Source organism: Pleurodeles waltl, chromosome 8, assembly GCF_031143425.1.
Source record: "Pleurodeles waltl isolate 20211129_DDA chromosome 8, aPleWal1.hap1.20221129, whole genome shotgun sequence".
Lineage (NCBI taxonomy): Eukaryota > Metazoa > Chordata > Amphibia > Caudata > Salamandridae > Pleurodeles > Pleurodeles waltl.
In genome coordinates, this window is record NC_090447.1 from 435304477 (window position 1) to 435331210 (window position 26734).

Consider the following 26734-nt stretch of genomic DNA (forward strand, 5'->3'; position numbering starts at 1 on the left):
CAACACCAGCGACACTCTAGATTTGCTCACCTCAAATGTCTGTTTATCTAGCAAAGTTTTTAAGCATTGGATCAGCACAGTGCTATCCACGCCGAGCTAGATAGTGACAAAGTCTTTTGCCATTTGTACAGCAAAGTCTTTAAGCATGGGTTTGACACAGTGTCAACCTTGCCGAGCTGTAAAATGACAAAAGCCATTTACCACACCAGGCACAGTATTACAGCTTTGGACTGGTAAAATACCATCCAAGCCAATATATATATACACGGCATGCAAAGCAAAGTTTGCTCAGATGAGCAAATATTTCTGTGAGGTTGGTATTTTTAAACTTGTTTTGGATGTAATTAAGAGCAGTTTGATGCATGGCACTATATGTAAATTGGAGGGTTTTATATTTTATTCTTAGGTTCACTGGTAGCCAATGAAGGGTTCTCAGACCCTTATAAATTGAATGGTGAGATGGAATTTCAACACCAGATGGGCAGCAGCATTCTGTACCCTTTGTAATCTGAGGAGAGCCAAAAAGCAAGTCGTTCGCATAGTCAGTTCTTGACAAAATTAGGGCATAGATAAAGTCCTTCTGGGTTTTTTTGTAAGAAATTTGAGGGCCTTTCTTAAAGCTTTCAGTAGAGCAACACACATTCTGACACTGTTCTTAAATTGGGGTTTAAATGAAAAAGTGGAATCAATTTTAGCCCCTACATTTTTGGCAACTGCTGTACCAGCTGGAAGTTTGCCCAATTCAGATTGCCAAATTCTGATTAAGTTCAGTATCTAAATTTTTTCTGAATTCAGGCAAAGGCAGCTCTTGTGCAGCCATTCCATCTCTGCCAGGAGACAACCCTGAAAGTTGGCAGTAACAGAATTGTCCAGGTGATTGAAAGCAAACATCTCCTGCATGCCATCAGCATATGACACCACATTAATCCCCAGGCTTGTACAGTTGATTGGGGGGGCGGGCATTTATGTATTAAATAAGGTAGGGCTAAGGGCTGATCCTTGTGGGATGCCACAGTCAACCTCCTTCAATTCCATGGGGAAAGTAGATAGAAATATTGCTTGCTTTCTTTCGGAGAGGAAGGGTTTTATCCAATTGCAGAGGTGCCTATTATGCCTGCTTCTTCTAGCCGATGCAGAAGGATGTCATGTGCCACCGTAGCAAAATTATATTTTTTCCCATGTCCAGCCGGGCTTTAATGAAGTCAGCTACCTCTAGAAGGGCTGCTTCAGAACTGAAGCCTGCCCGAAACCCAGACTATGAGGGGTAAAAAAGATTGTAAATTTGGAGATTTGGCAGTTGACTTGTCGCGTAGGTTCTCATTATCCTAATGAGACTACTGGATTTGGGTGGTAGAATCACTTGTGTTGTGGGGGACTGAATCTGATCCCGCACCATGTGACACCTCTTGGCCTCATCTGGGTTTGTTCCGGCTAACTAGCAGTGCCTCATCTCCACCCAAGAGCAGTGATGATTGGGGCAACCGGGCGCATGACATAAATGACTCCTCAGGGGAATCGTGGTCACTCAGATCTCATCCATTTCTCTCAGTTACATTAGTCTCACATATGCAAGGACAATCAGAGGTAGAGTATAGCTCAATAAGGTTTTATTGAAGTAACTTCATCTTAGATTATAAGGCATGTATTGCAATAACTAGGACGATGAAGCCCAACAAGATTAAAATTGTGACAAGGAGAGTGAAACACAAAAATAACGCTACCATATTGTCACTAAAGTATATAAGGATAGTTCCTACCTAAGCTATGTTAGAGCCCGTATGTTAAGCTCTAATTCTTTCTTTCAGGTTCCTCCTGGGAAGACATCATCCCGCATACCTGAGCAAGAGGCCTGTAGTCTACATAAGCAGCTGTAGCGAAACAGTCAGCAATCAGCATACAGTCATGGTTATCTGGCTGGAATCTCCCTCTAATGTACATGGGTCAAAGTAGTGTTTTTATAATAAAACAGCTGATGTTCCAAGAAAGGATCCACACGTAAGAGTGTGTATGTTTCTGTGAACATTGGAGACAAAGCGTACCACTTTTGCCGGTAACCTATCTTATTGCAGCTTTGAGAAAAGCACAGAGTGAAAGAAATGTCTTGTTTAAGAACGTAGTGCAGACCTAGGCGAAGAACAGCTAGACAGAGAAAATAAAACAACACCGCAAATGTGGATACTGTTAAAATAATATAACAAAGCTAAAATACAACATATCTAAGTTAAGGTGCACTGTGGCAGGCCTAGTTTGCTAAAATAACGTATATAAAACTATAGCTAAAATGGCTACACAACAGTCTCAAGATTCCAGCATCTTCCCTAATGCAGGAAGTAGGGAAATTGGTCTATAATTGCTAGGGCTTAAAGGGTCTAAATTGTGTTTTTAAGCAGTGGAAGCGCCAGAGCTTTTTTCAGTTTGAGGGTACCACTCGAGAGTCTAATTAGAGATTAAAAAGAGTGTTAATCAATGGATTTAAGGAATTGATTGCATGTTACAAGACGCTGGGAGACATGCGGAGGACATAAATCATGGGAGACTCTGATCTGGCCTTTTGAATGACCATTACAGATTCACTCTATGATATCTTATTGAAGGAGGTAAGCTGGCTGACATTGTCCCCAACCTCAGATGATGATCCTGGAGTGGGGGTAGAATACCTGTTGTTTATAAATCTAGCATCGATATTGCAGACCTTGTCATGAGAGAAGCTTGACAAACTATCTGCAAACTCCTGAGATAATGGAGTTGACTGTTTTCTGGCCTTGGGTTTCAGGAATCAACAATTTTTGCTTGCTTAATCTGTTTTCAAACATACTTTTTTTGCATATCCAAAGTTCTTTCTGAATTGCCTAAGAGGCGCCTTATAATAGGATCCGTCTTCAGCTGTAAAGTTGCATTGCCACTTCCTCTCTAATTATTCACACTTCAATTTTACGACTTTTAACTCTGCTGAAAACCAAGGAGTAGAAAGAGTAGTCCTTTTACTGCATTTCCTTTTCAAGGGCAGTACTACATCAAGGTTATCCGTGAGGTATCAATTGAAGGATAAGACTGCTGAATCAATATCTACCAGCTGATCTACCTTGACTTGAGAACAAGCCAAGTTTAAGGCCTTGTCAGAGATCGAATGCCAAGAGCGGTAGTAGTTTGTCCTTTTCTTACCTTAAAGACCCAGTGCAATGGGAATTTCAAATAGAAAAGGCACTAAGTGGTGGTCTGTCCAGGTTAGAGGTACAGAAGTCTCCAAGTGTAATCAAGTTAAATATAATGTCTACGGTATGGCCCCCAATGTGGGAGGGACCTCTCACCATGCCAGATAAGATAACTTCTCACTTAAGAGGGAGTTGGCCTTAGGGGGGCCTTAACCACGAGCACTGGAGAGGGAAGAGCTTTTCACAGTCTTCACGGTAAAGGCAAGAGCCTCAGCCTTATTCAGTAGCTCTAAACGTGGGCTGGAGCAAAAGAAGTTAGAGCAGTAAATAATTGTCACACGCCTCTTGTGGTGCCAGTGTTATCTAAATGTGAGATAGATTATCCAAATGCAATTGTGGATTCAAGATCGGGTCCTGAACTAATGTTTAGCCATGTTTCAGTGAGAAAAATAAGGTCCCAAGTGGTATCCTGAAGAATATTTCAAATTTCAGTTCTATGTTTGTATAGTGACCGGACATTTATTAGGCAAGCTTTTATTGCCTCTTCTGTAGATAAGTTGTTTTTTGGAGTCTTATGATGTGCTACAGATACTCCTTCAAAATGTGTATGAGAGGGGCTTGTACGTTAAAGGTGAGGTGTAGCTATAAGACCTAAGAGTCCGAGGTTGTCAGGGTTTTCTTGTGAGGAGAACTCATGTTCGAGGCAAGTTGAAAGCTGCATTCAGGGCAGATAAATACATTTTTACTCTCACAGGACCAGAGAAAATTACATTTAGGAGGTTGGCTGCTTAGTAGGGTTTTCCTACTGAAGGATGTTCTTCTTACTGTCATTGAGGATTAATGGGCATCGTGGCTGGCACTGGCCACGTTTGAGACTCGGGCCGGTACAAATGGGCTTCGCTTTGGCATGCTGGCACCGTGCCCACTACATTCATCCATACACCCAGTGCTTTAAATGGGCCGGTACTGAGTACCGGCACTTTTCTATTTTGATCGGGAGAGTACCGGCACATCTCAAGAAAAACTTAATACTTTTAATTGGGGAGTACCGGCACTTCTCAGAAACAAGCAGGTACTCTAGCACAGAGTACCTGCACTTTATTTTTTCCATTTCAAGCACTGCATACACCCATACTCCTTTTAAACCCTGAAGGAGGTTGAGTAGTACCCTGCCGCTCTCAAACAACTAGAGCATGTGGCAGCATACCAGCACAAGCAGCACTAATTAGCCTGCCATTAAAAGTAGCCTCAGAAACAAAATCAAAGTCAAGTGAAGTGAAAAATAAAACAGAACGCAGATTAAAATGGATTAAAAGCCTTCTACAAGCCTCCACAAATAAAATCTTTTTGAAAGTATATTAGGCTAACAGCAATGGGGAAAAACAACTCAAGTATCTGAGCTTACTGGCAACTGAGTGTCCATGCACACATCCTCCTTTTAATCCCAGAAGGAGGTTGAGTAGCATCCTGCCCACCCTTGAACAACTAGAGCGGGCGGCAGCATAGAGTGTAACAGCGTAAGCAGCGCTAATTAGCCTGCCATTAAAAGTAGCCCGAGAAACAAAATCAAATTCAAGTGCAGTGAAAAAACAAAGCACGACGCAAATTAAAATGGATTAAAACGCCCACCACAAGCCCCACAAATAAAATCTTTTTAAAAGTATATTAGGCTAACAGTAATGTGAAAAAAACAACTTAAGTCTCTGAGGTTACTGGCAACTACGCGTCCACACACATATCTTCCTTTTAAGCCCGGAAGGTAGCTGTCACAGTAGCAAATGTAGAGATAGGCTTTTCTATTTGTGGTGTGAAATAATATCCCCAGTAACATTGTTATGACTACTAGTAAACATGCAGACCCCATAATACTCTTGCATCTAGCTTTGATTAGGAAGCATATGTTTGTCTGTAGTCGGATCCGTAAATGAAATATAGCAGCAAAAATAATGTCAATAGTTCAGTTTTAGGCTTTTACACAAGGCGACTCCTTGAAAATATTTCTTTTAGTTCTTTTAACTTAATTTATAGCAGTCTTTGTGTAGTCATCCCTAGCTCTTCTATGTCTTCTTCCTACTGTGTTATCCTTACTCTTCTACAGCAGCCTTAATTCTTTGTATTTAACAATTTATCAGTCTCTTGTTCAGTCTTTTGCACTTTTTTCATTCAATAGTGTCTTGCAAACTTTGTTTCTTTCAGAATTCTATTTCAGCAGCCTTTTCCCAATATTGTGTTCAGTATGACGTCATGGACGCAGAAACAGTTCTAAACTCAGGTCAATCAAATCCTCCACTGATGTATTTAGCACTTGATTGGTAGAATATGTCCATTCAGATGCAGACTAGCTTCGACAAGGCACTTTCTCTCTTTTTAACCTTCTTGGTGTCTGTTGATCCTCTTCTTCTGTGTCACTTATACGCTTGACTGTCTCTTCAGCAACTGTTGGCCGTATGTGTTCAACTGACACCCTTAATCTCAATTTCTTTCGACCATAGTTTTGAGGACATTTACCATCATTTGTGAGTCTCCTTGTTACAGTACTTGCCCCTTCTCCTGGATCATCTACTTGTTCTGGTGATGTCCCAACGGTTGTCTCACCTTGAACCCATATTTCTACTTCAAGAGCTTTAACTCTACTTTGTGATATTACAGGGACTTGAACTGATGCAACAGTCTGAGATACTTCACCTCCTTCTGCTTTTTGCGGTGGCGTTGTTTGGGATGGTGCAGTCACAGGTGCCCTTGGTTCTGGTTTGTAGAACACTACCTCTTTATAGGGACACCTCACCTTCTGAGTATGTGGCACATGCACCCAATGCGAAATCCCAGCGCACTTAGTAGCAGTGTTTGTGATCAGGATTACTTGGAACGGTCCTTTCCATCTTGGTTCCAAGCAAGACTTTCTCACGTGGTTCTTAATCAGCACCCAGTCACTTGGGCTAAGTTTTTGACACTGTTCATGATGCGGATTTGAGGTCGCAACTTAACCTGGTGGGAGACAGAATGCACCACATCAGCTAACCATTTGCAGTAATCGAGTATTGTGTCATCTTTGGTGTTCACAAATGCATTCTCAGATACAGCAAGCAGTCTCATTGCACACCCCATTATAATTTCTTATGGCATTAATCCCGTCTTTTTTTTTTTTTGAGTCCTCATTTATTACAAAAGACAGGAGGAACCGAAAATGTGCCCTGACTCTGGTCAGACCCCTAACCCAAGAGTTGACACCAGAAAGGCAGCCTTCATCAACCTAAGGAAAGGAGGCATGGGGGGGGGGAGTAGAAACAGTTCCACACCCTCACCTCCTCTCTGTTGTGTCTTAATGGTTAATCATTGGACTTTTGCCATATTCAGATATCAAGAGTATGTTCATGGTCATGTTATGCCTCCCCAGTCTGAGAGTGAAATAAATAATCCTGTCCTCTTGTCAGGAGTACTTTGGAGGCTCATAAACACCAAAGGTAAAACATCTGGCCATTTCAGTGAAGTAGAAGCACAAACGCTCGCCAATCAGGACTTAATAGTTCCATTGAGCTGTTCAGCAGTTAAAGAGGCTTTTGGTCGATAGCTTCAATGTAGCCTCTGTTCACCTGTAAAGCTGCACATAGCATAGCATAGCATTCTAAGGACCTAATGGTTGAAATTAGTCCACAATCTGACTCCAAAGAAACTGGTACCTGAATATTCGTGCAAGTAGAGCAGTTTAGCTGCAGTTAGAATGTCATTTTGCCGTGTTGGGTAGGCTTCCACCCATGCACACTATAACCAGGACATATCTCAGCAAGTTACAAACAAGCATCTCAATAAAGACCATCTGTATTTTCTTGAAAGGACCAACTACTTTACCTATGTCATTTAATGTAACTCGTGTGCTTTTCCCAACATTCATCTGCTGGCAAGTCACACATCGATGGCACAATTATTCTGCGGACAGAAACCAATTTTTTCTGAAGAACCTCACCATTGCATCTCGCCCAAGGTGTGCAGGACCATGAAGGTGGCATGCCTTGGGAAATAGCAAACTGACTGGCAACACTGGTCTTCCATCTGCTGAAATACAAATATCATCTACATTTTTACCACATCCTGCCCTAATCTAACTCTGCTGCTCTGCTTCTGAGACCTCTTCCTGCAACCTCTTTAGTTTTTCCCAGCTATCAGCCTCTGAAAACAACATTAAAAAAACAGAGTCCTCTTCAGATTCATTTGTATATGCCCCATTAAATGTACAAGCCACAAGTGCACACTATCTTGTGACTTTATCAGCAAATCTGTTTCCAACTGTAACATAATAATTGCCACTTCTGTGAGCACTATTGCAGCTTCTGTAGGCATTTGTAGGGCACCAAGGTATCTTTTTATATGTTCACCATTTTTAATAGGTGAGTCAGATGAGGTAATGAAACCTTTGTGACTACTAAACCTGGAAAAGCCTTTTGACACCATGACCTGGCCATAACTCTTCAAGGTCCTACACCGTGTAGGAGTCGAACCCAAGCTCTTGGCATACACTAGACTGCTTTATACCAATCCAACTGCCCATGTTCGTCTAGACCTCCTCATCAATGATTCATTCCCTATCGCCCAGGGCACAAGACAGGGGTGCCCACTCTCACCCCTGGTATTTGCACTCGCCATGGAGCCCCGAGCCCTATGGCTCAGTGTGGGGGGGAGTGGGTAATACCACTAACAGATGGAGTGCACATGGTGCCCCTCTGTACCAATGATCTGCTCTTATATATCTGAGATATCACAGTTGACCTCACCCCGATGCTGCGCATCCTGGAAGACTTACCTCTCCCACCAGGCTCTGGGTAAAGAGGATGAAATCAGGGGTTTATCCATTATGCCCAAGACAATCACCAGGGTGATCTGACTCTCGGTGACTGATGCCCACAGGCAGTTTGACACCTGGGGATCCACCTGTACCACTTCACTGCTGACCTCTTTGACGGTAACTACAGCAGGTTTTTAAGCGGAACCCGATCTCAAATGTGTTTCTGGCAGTTCCTTTCACTAGCGCCCATTGGCAAGATAGCCCTGGCTGAAATTATTATCTTGCCAGGCTTACTCTATAACTTTGTTAACCTCCCAATTGTATTGCTGCGCTCCTTCATTGCGGAGTTGGACACTCTCCTCATCGCACTTATCTGGGGCACCGGCCGGTGCCGGGGCACCCTTACAAAGTTGCAACTGCTGACTAGGCGATCTTCTTCTGAGGGGGGTGTCTCCTCCCCTTTGCACAGTTGGCAGAGGAGAGTGGCCTCCCTGCTGGGCATTTCTTTCTTCATGGATGACTGGTCCACACATGTTGAACGCTTTGTGAAATAGCATAAGGGGCACCCCCTACACACCCGGTGCTACATTCCATCCTATTGATGGGACCTGGCCACCACCTAATCACGTGGCTATATAGAGCAACACATGAACTCATGCATGCCCCACAGTCTGCACTCTGACATCAGTGGGAGGACAATTTCAGAAGGGCACTTTGAGACAAAGAATTGGACACAGCTCTCCAATTTCCCACGCTTGTATTGCACAGCTCCCGATTTAGAAACATACAGCTTTTTATCCTTCACAGGGCATATCTCACTGCAGTACGCTTATACCATCTATTCCCAGACACACAATCAGGCTGTCCCCATTGCCCGGCTCAAGAGGCGGTTTTCAGTCACATGCTCTAGTCCTCTCTGCGTCCCCACAGTTACTCGCATTCTGTTCACTCGACGATGCGAACAGTCGCGGAACTTACAGACCTCGACTCATGGAAGGCCCGCACCCTAGGCATTTTCAGGTGCACTAAACAACAGCAAGAGCAGACCCGTTTCAGGTCTTTAGCACTCCTAATCACAAAGCGCACCCTGACAATGGACTGGTGCTCCCCCGCCACAGTGTCTGCTTCGCACGGTGCTGTACGCAAGTGGGGGCAGCAGAGGAAGATACCCTCCAATACGAGGAGGTGCACCGTCTACGTAAAAACTCAATTTCCCTCCGCTAGGCTCCACTGCTCGCACACTTCCATCAGATGACAACAAATGCTGTTCCTTCCTCCCAGCCTCAAGAACACGCTCACCAGCCCTTCTCGCCCCACACATAACACAGTTAGGAAGTTTGCTGCACTGTTTCTGACCACAGGCTTGAACAATGCCCCTACTAAAAGCTCACCCTAGTTGCTGGGCCTTCCTGTCATCCCAATATGCACAACCCCTTACCCCCCACCACCTCACCACTCGGAGGTCTACTTCTCCTAACCTTATTCTTTTTATTGTTAATTTCACTGAGGAGCACATCACTACTGCCCATCTTCAATCATCGGAAAGACCTTACTTACACCATCCTTCCATATGATGCTGTAATTCTTATTCAGTGTACTTATAATTCTTCTTATAATGTGCTAATTTTATGTCCTCACTATCTTTGTAATTGTGAATTGAAAATTCAATAAAAATACTTTAATTTAAAAAATAAAACCTCTTTGTGACCATAACTGTCCAAAGTCATGGACAACACCAAAGCCATTCTGTCTATCTGTAAACATGGCCACTCTCAATTGTGCTGACAAGCTACAAGCTCTTGTAAGGGCAGACAGTTCTGCCACTTGCGTTGAGGTAACAACTTGAAGCCACTAAGCTTCCACAACCTCTGAAATTGTACAAACAGCATAAGCTGCTCTCAGGTTACCCTCATTGTTTTTCAGAAACGAGCCATCCACAAAAATTACATGATTAGTCTTCCAAAGGTTCGTCTTTTATTTCTGGTCGTGCCTTGGTGCATAAATCGCTCAGCAGCATCATCATTCAAAGGTTCCGTAATTGGCAAAAGAGTCGCCCGATTTAATGTACAACAACACCTTTGTTCTACATTTTCAGGCACAAGTATCAGTTGTTCGTACTTTGTAAGACTGCTATTTGTCATATACTGTGTTTTGGTTCGGGTGAGCAGAACTTCTATGGAGTGAGGAACCATAGAAGTTAAGGGATGTCCCATCACCATATTTTCCACACCTCTCAATACTGACACCAAATGCTGCAACTGCTTTTGCGCAGCCAGGCAGCCTTGTGGCTACAGGGTCAAGAGTAATTGAAAAATAAGCCACAGATCATCGTGAATCTCCATACATCTGAGTAAGCCCTGAGAGAGAACATCCCTCCCTCTCACTGCAAAACAATGTGAACATCTCTTTGTAATCAGGCATTCCTAGTGCCAGGGGACGACAGAGATTTTCTCTCAGCTCTAGCAAAGCAGTCAAGTAATTTTTGTCCCATGGAAGTGGATCAGAGACATCCTTCTGTGTTATCCACAGTAAAGGCTTGGCCATTAGGGAAATGTTTGGTATCCAGTGCCTGCAGTAGTCAACCATGCACAGGAATATCCCGACTTCTCTGTGTTCTTGGTGTATTCATCTTAAATACAGTTTCTACTCTTTCTTGGGACACCTTTCTTGTTCCCTTCTCAATGTTATGTCCCAAGTATTGGACTTCTTTTTGACAGTAGTCAATGCTCTTCTTGGGACCAGGACTACGGGCCCCAACTCAACTTGCGGCAGGAGCCGCACGCCATATTTCCAGCACGCCACCAGCAATTAAATCCAAGGCACTTTCCCCACTGTGCAGGATGCTTTTTTCTGGGCCAGGACTACGGGCCCCAACTCACCTTGTGGCAGGAGCCGCACGCCACATTTCCATCATGCGTGCTGGCGATTGAATCCAAGGCATTTTCCCCGCTGCGCGGGACCCTCTTCTCTGGGCCAGGACTACAGGCCTCAACTCACCTTGTGGCAGGAGCTGCATGCCGCATTTCCAGTACGCCAGCCAGTGCTTAAATCCAAGGCACTTTACCCTGTGCGTGTTATGGTGCTGGACGCACCAGGGGCGAAAGGCGGGCCCGTCTTCACCTGTTAGAACCTGTAGGAGGCTGGGCTACGCCCTCCCTCACCTCCATCCCCCTCGCTCTCTTGGCCAAACCGTCAGGGTTTCAGGCTTGGGCAGCCAAGGCATTGTATGTGACTTCTGCTGAGATTGTCCTTTTATTTCTCACCCTTAAAGCTAGTCATAATGTAACTTGTTTCATGGACTTAGATAGCAGGCCTCATTGCCCTAAGATTTTTGTATTCTACCTGATTTGTTTACATTGTATCAACCAATTTGGCAAATCTAGATTCTTATTTGTGGAACTAAAAAGCAACATTTTAACATTGTAACATTTGAATTAAGGTGTACCGCACTCATAATAGGCGAATGTAAAGCAGCAGATTTAGTTCAGGGCACTGCTAAACACTTAAAAAGCTCCATTAAACCACATAATTGTACACTTAAGGGGATCGATCTCTTGATTGAGGAAGTGGAGTCACTAAATGGCACAGACGCGCCATCTCAAGTCGAACTGGGGGCAATCTCAAAGGGCACAAATGGAACTGCTCTCGCTCACAACTTGAGCACCATCCCCAAACCAAAAGAATTAGGAAAGGAAACCCAAGATCAGCTCAAAAATGTAAGCATGATGCCCAAAACATAAATAGTTACTTTAACAGCCTCACTAGAGAAACACAAGCTAATGAGCTATTGAGCCATTTCAAGCCCAAGACTTGACTGCCCCAGGTATAAGTAATGTAACTGACTTATCGACTAACTAAAGATTGGCTGTACACACATACACGATCCTGTGTAGTAACGGATTTCTCCCACTCACTGACATGGCTAATACGGACCCACAGTTTTCACCACCTTAAAGATAAACTCTTTGAATCTACTGCCACAGGTGATTTAGCCCATCTAGCATAACAGATCGTAGAACTCAGGAACTAGGTGTTGGGGTCTTAAAACTGTGGTATTATGCCTTTCCACTTTGTTAAATCAATACTAATACCAGCAGAGCCACGAGCACCACACACAATCACAAAAACCTCCCACTGAGCAGGGACCCCAAACCCCTTGAGCCTGACAGGTCTTCTTTTACAGATGATCACAGATTTGTGTCAAAACTGTCTGAGACAGTGTAGTGAAAATAAGTATGTTTGACCACTGACTTTGTGTTTCACCACTGTGCATATTAGTTGTTCAATGTTCACCAGTTGCAGATTACATTTTGTATTCAGTTTAGCTGCCTATTGGCTTTATCGTGGCGTTAGACATTGCAGATGAGCTGTGTTTTTCCACATGGTAAACTAAGCTTGTGTTTTTCGTATTTTCTCTTACCGAACACGATAGCATGATAAGGAAGTGCATATTTATGTGTTTTTCTTTAGTGCAGGGGAGAAGTTGGCCTTGGAAGAAGGAGCCTTGAAATCTTGGCCAATTTTCAACTCTGTTTCTTCCAACTCTGACCTACAGTAGCCAGCATGTTTTGAATATTTACATCTGAGAGGGAAGGGCCTTTTAGAAGGCTTTTTTCCATGATTGTTTAAGCTATAAAAGGTGTCCCTGGGCAGCAGCGAGGGGAATTTCCGAGACTTCAGTCAGGATTGGACGTCAAATGCCTGACATTTTCCCGTGAGGGTGGAAATCTCTTCCTCGGAGTTGAACAGGGGTCATCAACTTGCTGGCATGAGAAAGATGAAGAGCATTGGCAGGCCCTACGGTGATGACTTTTGACTTTATTCTTTGCTTTGCAATTATGCTATAATATAATCACATATATTTGCTGTGTACATTGCAGTTGAGAATCACTTTGATATATTTTCCTTTCATTGCTGTGACTATTTTTAAACGTGTGCCTCTGACCTACTAATCTCCTTTTTCAGGAACCTCATGGTGAAGTAATAATAAATGTCTTCTTTAAACTAAGAAGTGCATTCCAGAGATTTTTGTCAGCTCGGTCATTAGTGAAAGCAAAACAGACAGCTAGGAGGGTGGGAGGACAGAGCAACACAAAGATGGCTCAGACAGCGCGTTCCATATGTCCCATGCATTCTACTTCTGAAATTAGGGAGGAGTTCGGTCACAATAGGAGCATTCCAGCACCTTTTATTAGCAGTGCCACTCCAAAGTTGGGTCTCCTCAATACACACCGTGATGCTCAATTTTCATGGTTAATGTTCCTAAACGTAAGCAAGTTCATCATAAAGAAGGGGAGGACACATTAATAAATAAATCGATCTATTGGATTTGCAAGATGAGATGCCGTCACTCCATTATTAGAGAGGATATCTTGGGAGCCTTTAGGAATATGCAATCTGGCTCTAACTATGATACCATCAAGTTGATCCTTCCTAGCAGAGAGTTAGTAGACAATTTAGTGGACATCTACTCTGTTTGATACAAATATTTGCTTTAAGTACAGGTGTCACGATATAAACCACCCTAAAGAAGGGTGTATATCCCCTCCTCGCCTTGTAGAAGAATCACCCATTAGGGCGGTAAATTGACAACTACTGCCTAATATCAAACTATCTTTCTTAGATGCTCTTTCACATAGGGTTAATAATAACCGGTGTATGGCTCCTAGCTCCCCTAACCATCCTTTCTCGCCAACTGATGATTCTGTCCCGCCCGGTCATAGTGGTCAACCCAAAGATGTCCCATTGTTAGGCTCTATTCTCCCTCACAGTATTTTGCCGAACAGCGACACTAGAGCCACAGATGCACTCTGTCTGTCACCTACTCTCATTCAGGACACAGGTACATTTTCAATAATTTCTTGGAACGTGGCCGGAATAAAACCATAAAATTTTTCCCCAGATTGGAATGATTTTATCAAGCTGTCTGACAGCTGCTTGTTGCAGGAAACCTGGACTTTGAAACCAGTTTTCCAACCTGGCTACCTGAATTTTTGGATTCCTGCTAGATGTGTCCATGCCAGGAGGCCAGCCTGAGGCCTTACATTATGGACCCAATCTAGTTTGAATTCTATAATCAAACAACTTCACACCAATTGTCCAAATATTATAACTGCTTGAATTGCGACAGGCAACTAAAGATCCATCAACATCTATAATGCCCATGCTAGAGAGGTCCAAGGAGGTCTTAGATCACCAGCTGTCTTAATGTTAGAGGAGCTTCTGGGTAAATATTGTTGTGAATCATACTTAATAATAGCAGGGAATTTTAACACCATGTTTGAGCCCCTAGATAACGATGATGCTAGTGTAGAAGCGGGAGAGGATGACCCCTGGGGTATTCCACAACTTGATTTATCCCTGATATGCAATTGGCCAGAGGCTGCCCTTTAGCTAAAATCACTTTCACTAGAATTTGGGGTGAGACCTGCAAATGGGAGAACCAAATCTGATAGAGGGGGGCTAGTACTTTTGTCAATTCGTCCCATATTAGTCGTATAGATTACATCCTAATTGATCTCCATCTTTGGCTGCATCTTAAGGACATGATTGTTAAGACCAGGGTTGAAAGTGATAATAACCCATTGTGCCTGATAATGGAGTCCCTCTGGTCCAAGCTAGGAAACAAATACCAAAGTGTTGTTAGTACCAGGGATATCCTTTCTGCTAATGACACACATCATCTTAAATGGTCTCAATTTATAGAGAAGCCTTGAATGCAATTGGTGCTGACTTACAATCATGCCTAGTTGAGATGGATGCAGGTTTTTTTGGTGCCAAGATAATGCAGGTTATTACTAGCATTCATAATACCTTTTTGGGAAAAATCCTAAGTTACTTTAGAGTTCCCCTTATTAAATCTTGTGGAAAATCTAGTAGAGTTAAAGCCTGGTTCAACATGGAGCGCAGGCGTTCTTGCTGGCAGCTGGGAGTCTAAAGACATTTCCCGGCTTCATTTAGCAACAAAGTCATATAAAGCGGCTCAGCTCCATGCAAAAAGGGCATGGGAGTAAGGGAGGTGGCAGGAATCGCGTTTGGCTTGCTCGCTTAAAGACTCTTCCAAATTTTGGTCCCTTGTTAAGTGGGGTGTGGAGGGCCGTTCATCTGCCTCTCACAACCACATAGCTCCCTCGGTTTGGGTTGAGCATTCCTTAGCCTTATATTCTTCTAACTACCTTAACTTTCCAGTCGATGATGCAGTGGAAGTCCTATGTATTGACAACTCCTGCTTCGGAACTTTCCTTTGGTCTAGCAGATGTTACACCTGCCATGGACGCTATAACCAGAGCTAGGGCCCCTGGACCTCAGTGCATACCAGCTGATGTGTTGCTATACGATAGGGATAACTGGTCTAGGTATATTTTCCTCCTTGCAAATGCCATCATCAGTGGAGCCTCAATACCAGAATCCTGGAAGGGAGGTGAAGTAATCCCAATATACAAGAAAGGAGACAAATCATTGCCTGGCAACTATAGACCAATATATTTAATTGATCATGTACAGAAAATGTTTCCATGCCTTCTTCTGGGTCGGATCCATGAATGGATTGATGATAATGATGTCCTGTCCCCCTACCTAGCTGGGTTCCATAGGAAAACTAGTACTACTATCCAGGTTTTCCAATTTCTGTGATTATATTGGAGGACGGTGGAGATAGGTGGAGGCAGTTTATATGTTGCCCTTGTCGATCTCAAATCAGCCTTTGATCTGTTCCCCCGAAAGTAATTGTGGCAGGTTCTTTCTCTTATGGGTATGCCTTTGAACCTGCTGAGAGTGTTAATTCAATTGCACAAGGGCAATTATGCTCAGGTTCGATGGAGGTAATCAGGGAATACTGACTGAACCCTTCCCCATTCTTAAGGGGGTACGCCAAGGTTGTGATTTAGCTCCTGCCTTATGTTTTTTTAATTCTTAGTGACTTTGTTTACTTTCTGTCTGTCCATTCTTTCTGGTGTCCCCAGTGATGCCTCTACCCTGGCTGGTACTAAAATACCTATCTTATTGTTTGCGGACGACACTTTGTTTATCTCTAAGACACCTAGCGGGCTTCACCGAACCCTACTTCAGTTCAAAGCCTGCATACTTGAGATCAATTCTGTAAAGACCAAGTTTATGGTTCTCATTGAGCAAAAGTTGCTTAAGGGCATACTTGAGCTGGGGACATACCACTTGAAAGGGTAGATGTATTTACATATTTGGGTGCATCTTTATCCCTGACCCCTGCAAGAAAACCACAGGTTGATTTAATTACCACAAAACACAAACAGATTTTGGGTGCCATAATCAAAGAGCACAGCTCTCTGTTTTTAAAACCTATTGCCCCGCTTTACAAATTTATGATGCCAAAGTACCAAATTCTGTGTTTATGGTTTTGAACTGTGGGGTTTTATTAATCTATCTTCTCTCGCAAATTCTGAAAACAAGTCCTTGAGTAGTTTAGCTGGTCTCCCTGGTAGTACTCCGTTGGTGCCTTTGCTGCTTGAACTGGGCATGAACACATTAGCTGATAGAGCCAGGCTGATAAAGTCAGGCTGTTGTTCTGGCGAAGGTTATGGTCTTAATCTTGCCCTAAAAGACGTGATGGAGGCCAATACATCTAATAAAATGACGTTGCTTCTTCAGATTAAAAAGCATTTCATATCTATTGGCCTGCGATCTTTATGGGACGATCCATCATCTGCAAAATGTCTGACAGCACTGATGATAAAAAACATTATTGGTTCTGGGTCAGGCAGTCTGAAGCTCAACTGACTGTCACTTCATCCCTAACAGGAAAGTTTTGGGATTTTCAATGTGATGGCCATTTTGAGCCCTATTGGGATGCCATTACTGCTCCCTTAGATTGTAAACTATACTTTCAATTCAGGGTAGGTACCCTTCCTCTAAAAATGTTTACTAAAAAATGGGTCACAAATAGCGATCTTCTGTGTCCATTCTGCAAGAACTGTACAGATTTGATTGGTCACATTTTCTCTGCATGTTCAGGCTATATTGTTGCCTGCAAGAAATGGATCAAACCTATTTGCAGATTATTGGGGACTTGTAGCAGCTGGACTGTGCTTAGAATTCTTCAAGCAGATCCCAAACTTTCCTATGTATGTGCTGTTGCTAAGTTCATGGGGCGGATTTGGATTATCAGAACCAAAGCTGTAAAAACACCCCTTGAAAACAACTGTGATTATTGGCGTCAACTTTTTTTATGTATGTTGGTCAGTGATGAATTGTCTTTTTAAACCAAAGTCATGGTTAGTATATGCCCGTGTTTTAGATTTTTATCACTTATGAGCTAGTGTACTGCTTTTGTTCATATGTTGGGCCATTGCTGTGTTAGTAGAATACAGTTTTTTTTCCCCATGTATTTTCTTGATGTATCTAAACTTCCGTATGCTGCAATGCTTTGGCTGTCATATTAGAATGTTTGTTTTATACGTCTTTATTCTTTGTGTGCATTTATTATTTAATTGTCAAATAAAGCTTATTATGACGAGTATTGCAGTTTACTCAGAGACACCTAATGTCCAGTCTCAGCTGGGTCATCAGCAAAGCAGTCATATCCTGCCTGCAAGCTTCTCGTGCAACTAATGTCACATGTAGGTCATTGAAACATTGCACAAGAACTAATCTGCAAGGCATCCGCAGAGGCTCAAGATTCTTTTTTAAGATCTTGCACAATCTAATTTTTACCATTATGCCTCTGTGAGCCCATGATCAGAGAATGGCATGGGCTTCCAACAATTTCTTCAAAATCCCTTTCCTCAACATGTCCTCAATTACTGCTGTTTTTCCAGCCACTGTTTCTGAAGTCACATTATATGGTGATGTTCTTAATACACTGTGTTGGGCTTCACTGCGATTGAGACTAGTTCGACACTTGATTAGTCCGATTACTTTTCCTGTAAAATCTCATCCTTCTGGGTTCAATTTCTTTCAAATCAGGAGGTAAATCCTCCATTGTCCTTACTGGATATAATCCTACAGCTGTTCCTTGTTGGGCCATTTTAAATTTAACACATTCATCACATGCCTCTCCCTCTGTGTCCAGCCTGCAGCAGGGGAGGAAGGACACCCTGTCTGTCTGTGCAGTTATCTTCATCTTCAGACCCTCACAGACCCAACCCCCTCAGACCCCAAATCTGCACCTGCCCCACACCAGCCTAGGAGGAGGGAGAGAGCCTGGAAATGTCTGCACAGATTTCTGCTCAGGGTTTCATTCACTGTTCTCTTGTTTATCACAACACATATGCCCGGTCTACTGCCCTTATCATAACTTTGCAAAATAAGCAGGTCACACCTGTGGTATTTGACATAATTTTTCCAGTGCACCAATCAAGTCTGTAGTTTTTCGCTGTAACCAACTCCTACCTACTGTTTTAAGCATAAGTTTTCCTATAAGGCAAACAATCAACACAGTCATAAAATTACAAAGGTTTACAAAATTGTAGTAGGAAAATGCTGTTCTCCTATGAGGGCCAGGCAAGCATTCTCACAATGCATATTTTCCATGCCTGTGTGTTGTCACAGGGGAGAATCAACACCAAAACCCTCGCTCACTACTGCGATGTTTGAGATTCCCTGTAACGGAATCCTTCTCTGCAGGCCTACATACAGAATAGTAACAACCCACCCTTAAATGGACTGATGTTAACATATGCTTTTCACATTAAATATATCACACTTACGGCTCTTATTGTAACATTACTTAATAAACAGATCAAGCCCATAGTCATGGTCATTGCTTTGCCACCATAGCCAACTCAGTCCTGTTGTACTTAGTCTAGGTTTTGCGACAAGCCACAAAGTGCACTACAGCTTTGGTCCAATGAAATCATACAGCTGTGGTCCAATGAAATCCTGTACTCAGGGGAACCATTATGTGGGCGGACCCCAAGCCCCTCTCTCACTAGTACTCTGAAAGTTCCTTTCTGTTGATCACATGGGGTCTATCGACAGATTTGCTGTGAAGCCAGACCTTATGCAGAAGTGGACAAAGCATATGGGAAATCAGAGGAGCTGCACAGCCTCACTGTTCAGCTCTTTACACAACAGGTGTAAACGATAAATGACTATATCCAAGAAATGTTGTCTGTCCAGAAAGAGAAAAACCCTAGCTACACATGTGAGAAAGTTGGAAAAGAGTGTTTCTGTTGGATATCTATATAGAACTACTTGCAAAGAAATCTGACTCTGCCCTAAGGGCTTCTATGGTTTCTCTGACTTCAGGGTGAGAACATCTTCCAGTTTAGACATTACAAATAATTCTTCCTATTTCTACACCACTCCGATACGGTTGCCTTCATCTTTGTTCTCCCAACCATGGTGGAGTCTCGAATCTCTGCTTGGTTTTGCACCCCATCTTTTCTACTGCTGGCTTGTAGACTGCAGTCACTGCCATTGTGGTGTTGGACAGTCTCTATTTCCAGTTACCTCCAGATAAGATGTTGACAAATATTGTTGCCTGTTAGACCTGGCAGCCTTTGGGAGGTCTTCCTCCCAACTTTTTGCTTACCTCCTTCACTTTTCTGACCTCGTTTTTGCTCGCTTTAGGACTCTGTGCACTTTACTAAAGCTAAACAGTACTAAAGTACTTGTGCTCTCTCCCCTAAACATGATAGCATTGGCTTATCTCCAGTTGGCATATTTAATTTACTTATAAGTCCTTAGTAAAGTGCAGGGAAATGGTACACACTTGATTCGGGGACTGGGCATAGACACATAAAACTCAAGTGCCACTGCGTCTTAAAATGGTTTTCACAGTTTGCGATCCCTAAATTTATTTTTTTCTAGATCTGAAGAACAATGTAGACCGTATTCGAAAGATTTCTTACAATTAGTTGACACACAACAGATGCCTGCAAGATGATAAAACAAACAAGATGCAGTTTGAGACGTGTTCAGCATTAGGACCACAGACTCCCTTGTGTGTTTTTTAAAATCTCTGGGATGTTGTGCGCCATTAGGAAGGTGAGTGACCTTAAGGTCACTTAGCACTGAAACGCACTTCGGCACAACACTGGCTTGACATTGTTGCAAGAGTCTTCCTTCTCTTTGGCAAGATCTGTGTAGTTTGGACTATGGCAAAATGGGTAGCCCCCTATAGGAATGTTGGATTCATCATATGTGGAAGGTATTCATGCATTATGAAAACTATATATTATCAAGATTAGGTTTTGAATATTGTGGTACTCAAATATGAAGACATAATATATATATTGTATAATTGACAGGCCCCGGGCACAAGTAGTGCACTTTACTAGGTAATACCACAAGGGTTCCCTGAAAACAACAAATATAGGGGTGGGACAAGGACAATAAATCAGAAACAAAGAACCAACCCACCTCCAAGTAGGTCCTACAAAAATAATCCCACACTATAATTATGTAGACAGTCGGTCAAGAATACAAAATAAATTGAAAATACTTTTATTATGAAACAAGATGAATTCTGATGTTACCAGAGTTGTTTTTATTATTCATATTCAAAATTATAATTTAAGACATAATACATTATATAATACTCTGATACACAGGACCTAAATATCATACTCCCTTGCCCGGCAACTATCATTCAACTACAATCAAACCACACACACCCACTCATCACTCTAAAAATATTTGATATACATAAGGTTTTCTTCTCAAGGGAATCCCCCATAAGAATTTATCACTAAAGAAATCTAAATTAAATGCTACTTGTGGGCCTGCAGCACTGATTGTGCTACCCACCTAAGTAGCCCTTTAACCTTGTCTCAAGCCTGCCATTGCAGAGCCTGTAAGTTCAGTTTACACCGCCAAGCCGACCTGGCAAAATAATGTTTTGCCAGGCCCAAGCCTTCCCTTTTTATACCTATAAGTCACCCCTAAGGTAGGCCCTGGACTACTTAGACAGCAGGGTGCAATGTTTGACCAGATATCCCTGGTTGGCGCTTTTGGCTTTTAAACACTATTTTACAGTTTAAGCTTTAAAAATGTATAACTCAAGTTCTGCTTATTGGAATTTTGTCGTTTTGATCTTGCTTTATTTATTAAAATCAGAGTTATTTTTCTAACCTGGTGTGGAATCTTTTTGTGTGGTGTTTTCACTGTTTTACAGTTTGAAGTGTTGCACAAAATCTTTACACCTTTCCTCTAAGTTAAGCCGGACTGCTCTGTGCCAAGCTACTAGAGGGTTAGCACAGGTTAACATAGGGTTTGCCTGACACTTACCCTGACTAGGATTGTGGTTGCTGCTTGACTAAGGTGTACACCCCAGTCAATCAACAACCCAGCCCCTAACACATTCCTCTATTTGCAGATGGACAGCCCTCCGTCTAATTGTTTTTGTCTTTTGTCATGATGTTCTTCTCCAGTGTATCACTTTCCTCTAGCAATTGTGTACAAGGAAACAAATCTTGCAGAAAGTCATTGATTATTCCCTCAATCTTTCCTTTTGTAAGGCATACAGTGCCTTGGTAGTATCTTGTAACTCGCACATTTATTCCTACTCTCCTAAGTAGTAGGAAGTTTGTTTTTTGGGGATAGGGACACATAACTGGTCCAGTCAAGTGTGGTGGTGTGGATACTGAAGTTGAACCCCCTACTATGGCTCTGTTTGGACATGGAAAAAAAAAAAATTACAAGAAAGTGGTAACTTCGGGGCTTGTAGTGGCACAGTGTGAAATGGCATCACGATTGGAGGATGGTGATACCCAGTGGACGTGGTTGAGTGTGATGAATCACTTTATACCAAATCATCGAATACACCAGAGGACGCTTACGTTAATCGCCTGACATCTTTGGCCTACAGAATTCATATAGGCACTACATTTTTATATGTGTTATTATACAGTGTAACCTGTGACAGGTAGGGAAGTTGAGGGAGTATAGTACAAGACTGAATTGTTTTCTAACAGGCAATTCTCGGATCCCTCTTTCTCTGTCCTGTGGTGGTGTTTTTCTGTTGTCTGTTATACGTACAGAAACACTATTAGAGAAGTATAGAAACAGTATTAGGAGTGTGCTCTGCTTTCTTCGGTATTTTGCAGTAACTGTCCTCACATACTCCTCACCAAAGAAGCAGCGCACACAGCAGGCAGTGTAGGAGACCAGCTTATAGACACGAGCACATCAGCAAGGGAAGAAATCATGAAGATCCACGATTTGAAACACATACTAATCATTTACGAATACAGACGAATCCCACATTGACGCACCAACAGAAACACAAAGAGGGTTATTACAACTTTGGAGGAGGTGTTAATCCGTCCCAAATGTGACGGATATACCACCAGCCGTATTACGAGTTCCATAGGATATAATGGACTCGTAATACGGCTGGTGGTATATCCGTCACTTTTGGGACGGATTAACACCTCCTCCAAAGTTGTAATAACCCCCAAAGTCTTTTGAAAAAATCATTAAACGCCAGCGCAACTAACGAAATAAAATAACGTTGCACTCCTTACATTGTACGCTGATCAGATGACATTTACTGTTATTGATTTTTATCTTTCAATATAAAACATCACCTCGAAAATACTGCATCACAGCAAATTCAATAAAAGAGACCAGGCGTCTCAAATTATTAAGTTTAGAACAATTACCTCCAGTATTTTCATCATCTCTCATTTTATCGCAGTGTCACCCGAGCTCCCTCCTGTAGACATGTTATAACACCTCTTTATATGTGTTGCACCGGCTTTTATAACTTCACTTATCAGGCATCCTCTCTGTTGATATTGTCCAAATGCTAATAGATTCCTTTCAATCAAACGGTTTCCTAAATCAGTAGGCCTGCCTTCACTGCACCGAGTTCTATCGAAAACATGTGCACATTTTCCGTTATTTTAACATGCTGGACCAAGTGTCTAGTGGGTCATGTACTGATCTGTTTTTCCTATTGACATTGGGTTAGGAATCAAATTGTAGAAAATTCTTAATTTGAGTATTTGCATCTGCACCTTACTGGTAAAAGAACCTTCAGCGCTTAATACAGACAAGATTTTTCTCAAGATTTTGGTGTGAGGAAAAAAAGCCAGAGGAGTTGAAAAAGATCTGTTTTCTGCTCATGCTTGGATAGTTTCTTAGGGCCAGATGTAGGAAACCTTTTGCACGTCGCAAACTGCGAAAAACGCAGTTTGCGACGCGCAAAAGGCTTAACGCGATGCACAACCTCAAATTGCGAGTCGGTACCGACTCGCAATTTGAGGCTGCGACTCGCCAATAGGAAGGGGTGTTCCTTGGACCACTGCCTACTCTGAAAAAAACGAAACTAAATGGTTTCGGAAGTTTTTCATTTTGCAGCTCGTTTTCCTTTAAGGAAAACGGGCTGCAAAAAGAAAAAAAAAACTGCTTTATTTAAAAGCAGTCACAGACATGGTGGTCTGCTGTCTCCAGCAGGCCACCATCCCTGTGAGTGCTTTGACTCGCTATGGGGTCGCAAACTGCGACCCACCTCATTAATATTCATGAGGTGGGTCTTTGCGACCCCATAGCGCGTCGCAGAAGGTGTCTGAGACACCTTTCTGCATAATATTTTGCGAGTTGCAAATTGCGAGTCGCTGTCACTCGCAATTTGCAACTCGCAAAATATTTTTTTGCTACATCTGGCCCTTAGACACAGAGCACGTGGAAGTCTGCGTATGATATCACGAGAACTGCAATGAATTCTGGACTCCAGTGCTAGCTTGCCTCTAGTTAAAACAATGAAACCACGTGTCCTAAAGACCCTCACCAGACGAAGCCCTGCTTTGTGGGCAGGATGCAGTTCAGTAATGAGACCTCTACAGGTTCCTGGATATAATAACTTATCCAACTGAGATTTGACTGTTCCCTGATTAGGAACGAATGACTACAAAAGCTGACTGAGAGTCATGGTGAGTTTCAATCGTTCAAACTGAAAACGTGTTTCTGCTCACACAGAGATTTGTGATCCCATGAAGAGGAAGTTGTCAAGGTAGACTCGAATTGCTTTTTCTACCTTGGGCACCAGGACGGGGATGTATTCGAACATAATGGTGAATGACAAAGAAGGGGAGGTTTGGCTAAATATTGCAGTTGTCACAAAGATAATGAATTCTGTATTAAGCCCATTCCATTTTAGCCAGCTCTGAGACATTCATTACTAGTTAACCTAGGACAGTGCTTAATTTGAGCCGGTGGTTTCTGGTGCGGGCCACCGGCACTTATTTTTGAGGACCGGTACTTCTTTTTCTTCCTCAAGCATTTACTGCGAGCGAAAGACACATATGGGAAAGACGGAGGAAAAGAAAAACAAAAAAGCATCACAAAGGGAGAAAGCAGAAAGTTACAAGAGGTGAGCTGAAGCGAAGGTAGTGGCTATAAATGGATTAAAAAGGACCGAGATGGCTTCAGGATCAAGCTGCCTCTGTATTCCGTGTTCGCACATTTAAATACAGCAGCCGCGTGTTTAAGAGGAGAGCTTTGAGCACCGGCACGTATTTATTTACAAATTAAGCACTGGCCCAAGAGCACAATCTTATTGTGTTTGGAGTAAGGCCGAAGCTGGATCCTATTCAACTTACGCTTCTTTTGTTCTGGTTTGTTTTTATTGTCTGCTGGTAGGAAGGGAGTCATCCAAACGAAGTCGCCAGGATTTTAAATGGCCCTCCAAATAATGGATAAGCAACTTACAAAATATATCTCTTTGCCTCTGCCTCAAGATCTTTTTTTCTCTGTAATTAGAGGTTTGATGTGTAAACAACGTAGGTAATAATTGCAGAATAAGACGTCCTAGGCTCCCATTTCAAATGTGCTGCTGTTTTGATGTGATAATTATCACAGGGATAAATCTGACACCAAAATCCTCTTGTCTCGGTGAAAAACGAGCCTTTTCCCTCTGTTAAATTTAACAAGTGGTCCACTTTTTATAATACCTGGTAATTACTGGGTGCAGCAAACATCACACCACTTGTAATTGCAACCCACGCGTAAACAAGTGCTTATGACTGATTGCAATGTAACAGGGAACGCGTAATGAGTCCTTACTGTTGTAAATACCGTCACATACCCCGCACGCCTGTGGATGGGGTCCATTCATCCCCGTCGTCAGTTTACTATGGAAAGTCATTTTAAAGTGATTCTAAACCATACGGACGGTATACAAACAGAAAATGTTAAATTGTTTATGAAGTAAGATGTTGCTGTTTACGTTCGCTCACCGTTTTATAGCGCTTGAAATCTGTGTCTGGGAAACCTTGTAAAATGATTAATGTCATCATCCATGGAAGTGTTTCATTGTATCTAGGCTCAACAAGTATAAATGTAGATTTATTGGAAATTTGGTATGCATTATGTCATGATTGATAAACCACTGTGATGGACATTTAAAACAAATCCTCATCCCAGCTCCACGCAGAGACAGTACCCACACACTGCCGAACAGTACATGTACCTACATGATTTCATTTACCCTGACTTCATTCAGTAGATAAGCACAAGCAAAACTTAATTACTGCCAACACAGAAAAGCTAGATATTCACATGGCATTTGTCTAAAGTCGTATGTCTATTAGGCTGCTGTAAGAAAGATTGAGAGCTGCCAATGTTTGATGTCAGATATTAGAAAGACAAGAATTGAGATATGCAGAACCGTATTTATGGTACAAGGGTTACTTTTCTAACTGGTGTGCACACAAGCATAATAGTTGTATAATTCTGAAGATTTACCTCTAATTATAACCATTTCTGTTTTTAACCAACTATATTAGCTGTTTTAATGGTTTTCTGTCTTCCTATTTATTTTCAAGGAGAAAACAGTTTCAAATTTAAGGGACACAGTTGCAGAGCTGGAAAATGCTTCAAGGTAAGTTCCACTTGATAATGTTAAATAAACGTGGTAAAGGAAGGCAAAATCCAACGACAAATATACATTTTGGCAAATTAAAGTATTTTGCATATTGGGAGTTGCTATACGTTGGAGTGTCTGTGCGATCTGTGTTTCTGGTTTAGGCAGAGAAATTGCCCCTTGCTTTTTTGATCTGATGTAAAATTAAATTTGTAGTAAATCACGGTTAAAGATTCTTCTTCTCCATTGCGCTCGTGTTCTGCAGTGATTCACTTTTATTTGTATAGCAGGGAGTTTTCATACATGTCATTTCTACATATGTACGGATTTTGTTTGATTGGTTCTTACCATATTTAAGAGTTTTCTTGTTCTGAACAATCAATGGAATATTGGAGCATGACTGCAACCCCACATAGCTTCCTGGAAAGGAGTAAAGGTCATTGACAGTCACAACTGAGGGCATATAGTAGGCCCTATTATATGGGCACCATGAGCTCCTTCACAGGATGCCAAAAAAAAGGATGAACATTCATGAACAAAATTTAAGCCACACAAAATGTTGCTGTTAAAAAGCTTGCACATTTAAGTGAATTAAGTTTTACGCCACATCTAACAAAGCCTAGGTGCCAAAGAGCACATCACCAAGCAAGAGTAGACATCTGGAGGAGCTAGACCCATAGGTACCTACATTTTCCCTTTCCTGCCCCTGGTGTTTTCAGCCTTTGGGTCAGGATTAAGGGGTACTCCTGGAGCCTCGTTCTACCTCAGAAAGAAATAGTCACTGTACCACCCTCCACGATTGTGAGACCCTGTTTATTGAATTGATCGCTTCATTCCTTTGAAACTACTAATATTCACCAGCAGGCTCCTTCCTGCCCGACCGCATGGGATTCCATGTAGGCCCCACTTTGAGCAGCTTCCTTTGGTGACTGCTGCTTACTTTATTCCAGGCACTTCTTTCATGTCTTTGGTCAGTGCAAAAGGAAATGTATTCCTAAATCTACTATTAGCGAGTCAGAAGTG

At 42.3% G+C, this 26734-nt stretch overlaps 1 protein-coding gene and 1 long non-coding RNA gene across 4 annotated transcripts in view; one reads left to right on the plus strand and one right to left on the minus strand.

The window, feature by feature from the left end:
• Positions 1-26734, plus strand: part of TSGA10 (testis specific 10) — a 360446-nt gene that overhangs the window by 209924 nt on the left and 123788 nt on the right. For all 3 annotated transcript variants that reach the window (XM_069204318.1, XM_069204316.1, XM_069204317.1), the window contains exon 12: positions 25674-25729. In XM_069204318.1, coding sequence (XP_069060419.1) covers positions 25674-25729 — 56 coding nt within the window. The remainder of the gene's footprint in view (positions 1-25673; positions 25730-26734) is intronic.
• The window catches only part of LOC138250014 (uncharacterized), a 115181-nt gene continuing 90032 nt past the window's right edge, over positions 1586-26734 (minus strand). The window contains exon 3 of the long non-coding RNA XR_011194881.1: positions 1586-6137. This is a non-coding gene — a long non-coding RNA (uncharacterized lncRNA). The remainder of the gene's footprint in view (positions 6138-26734) is intronic.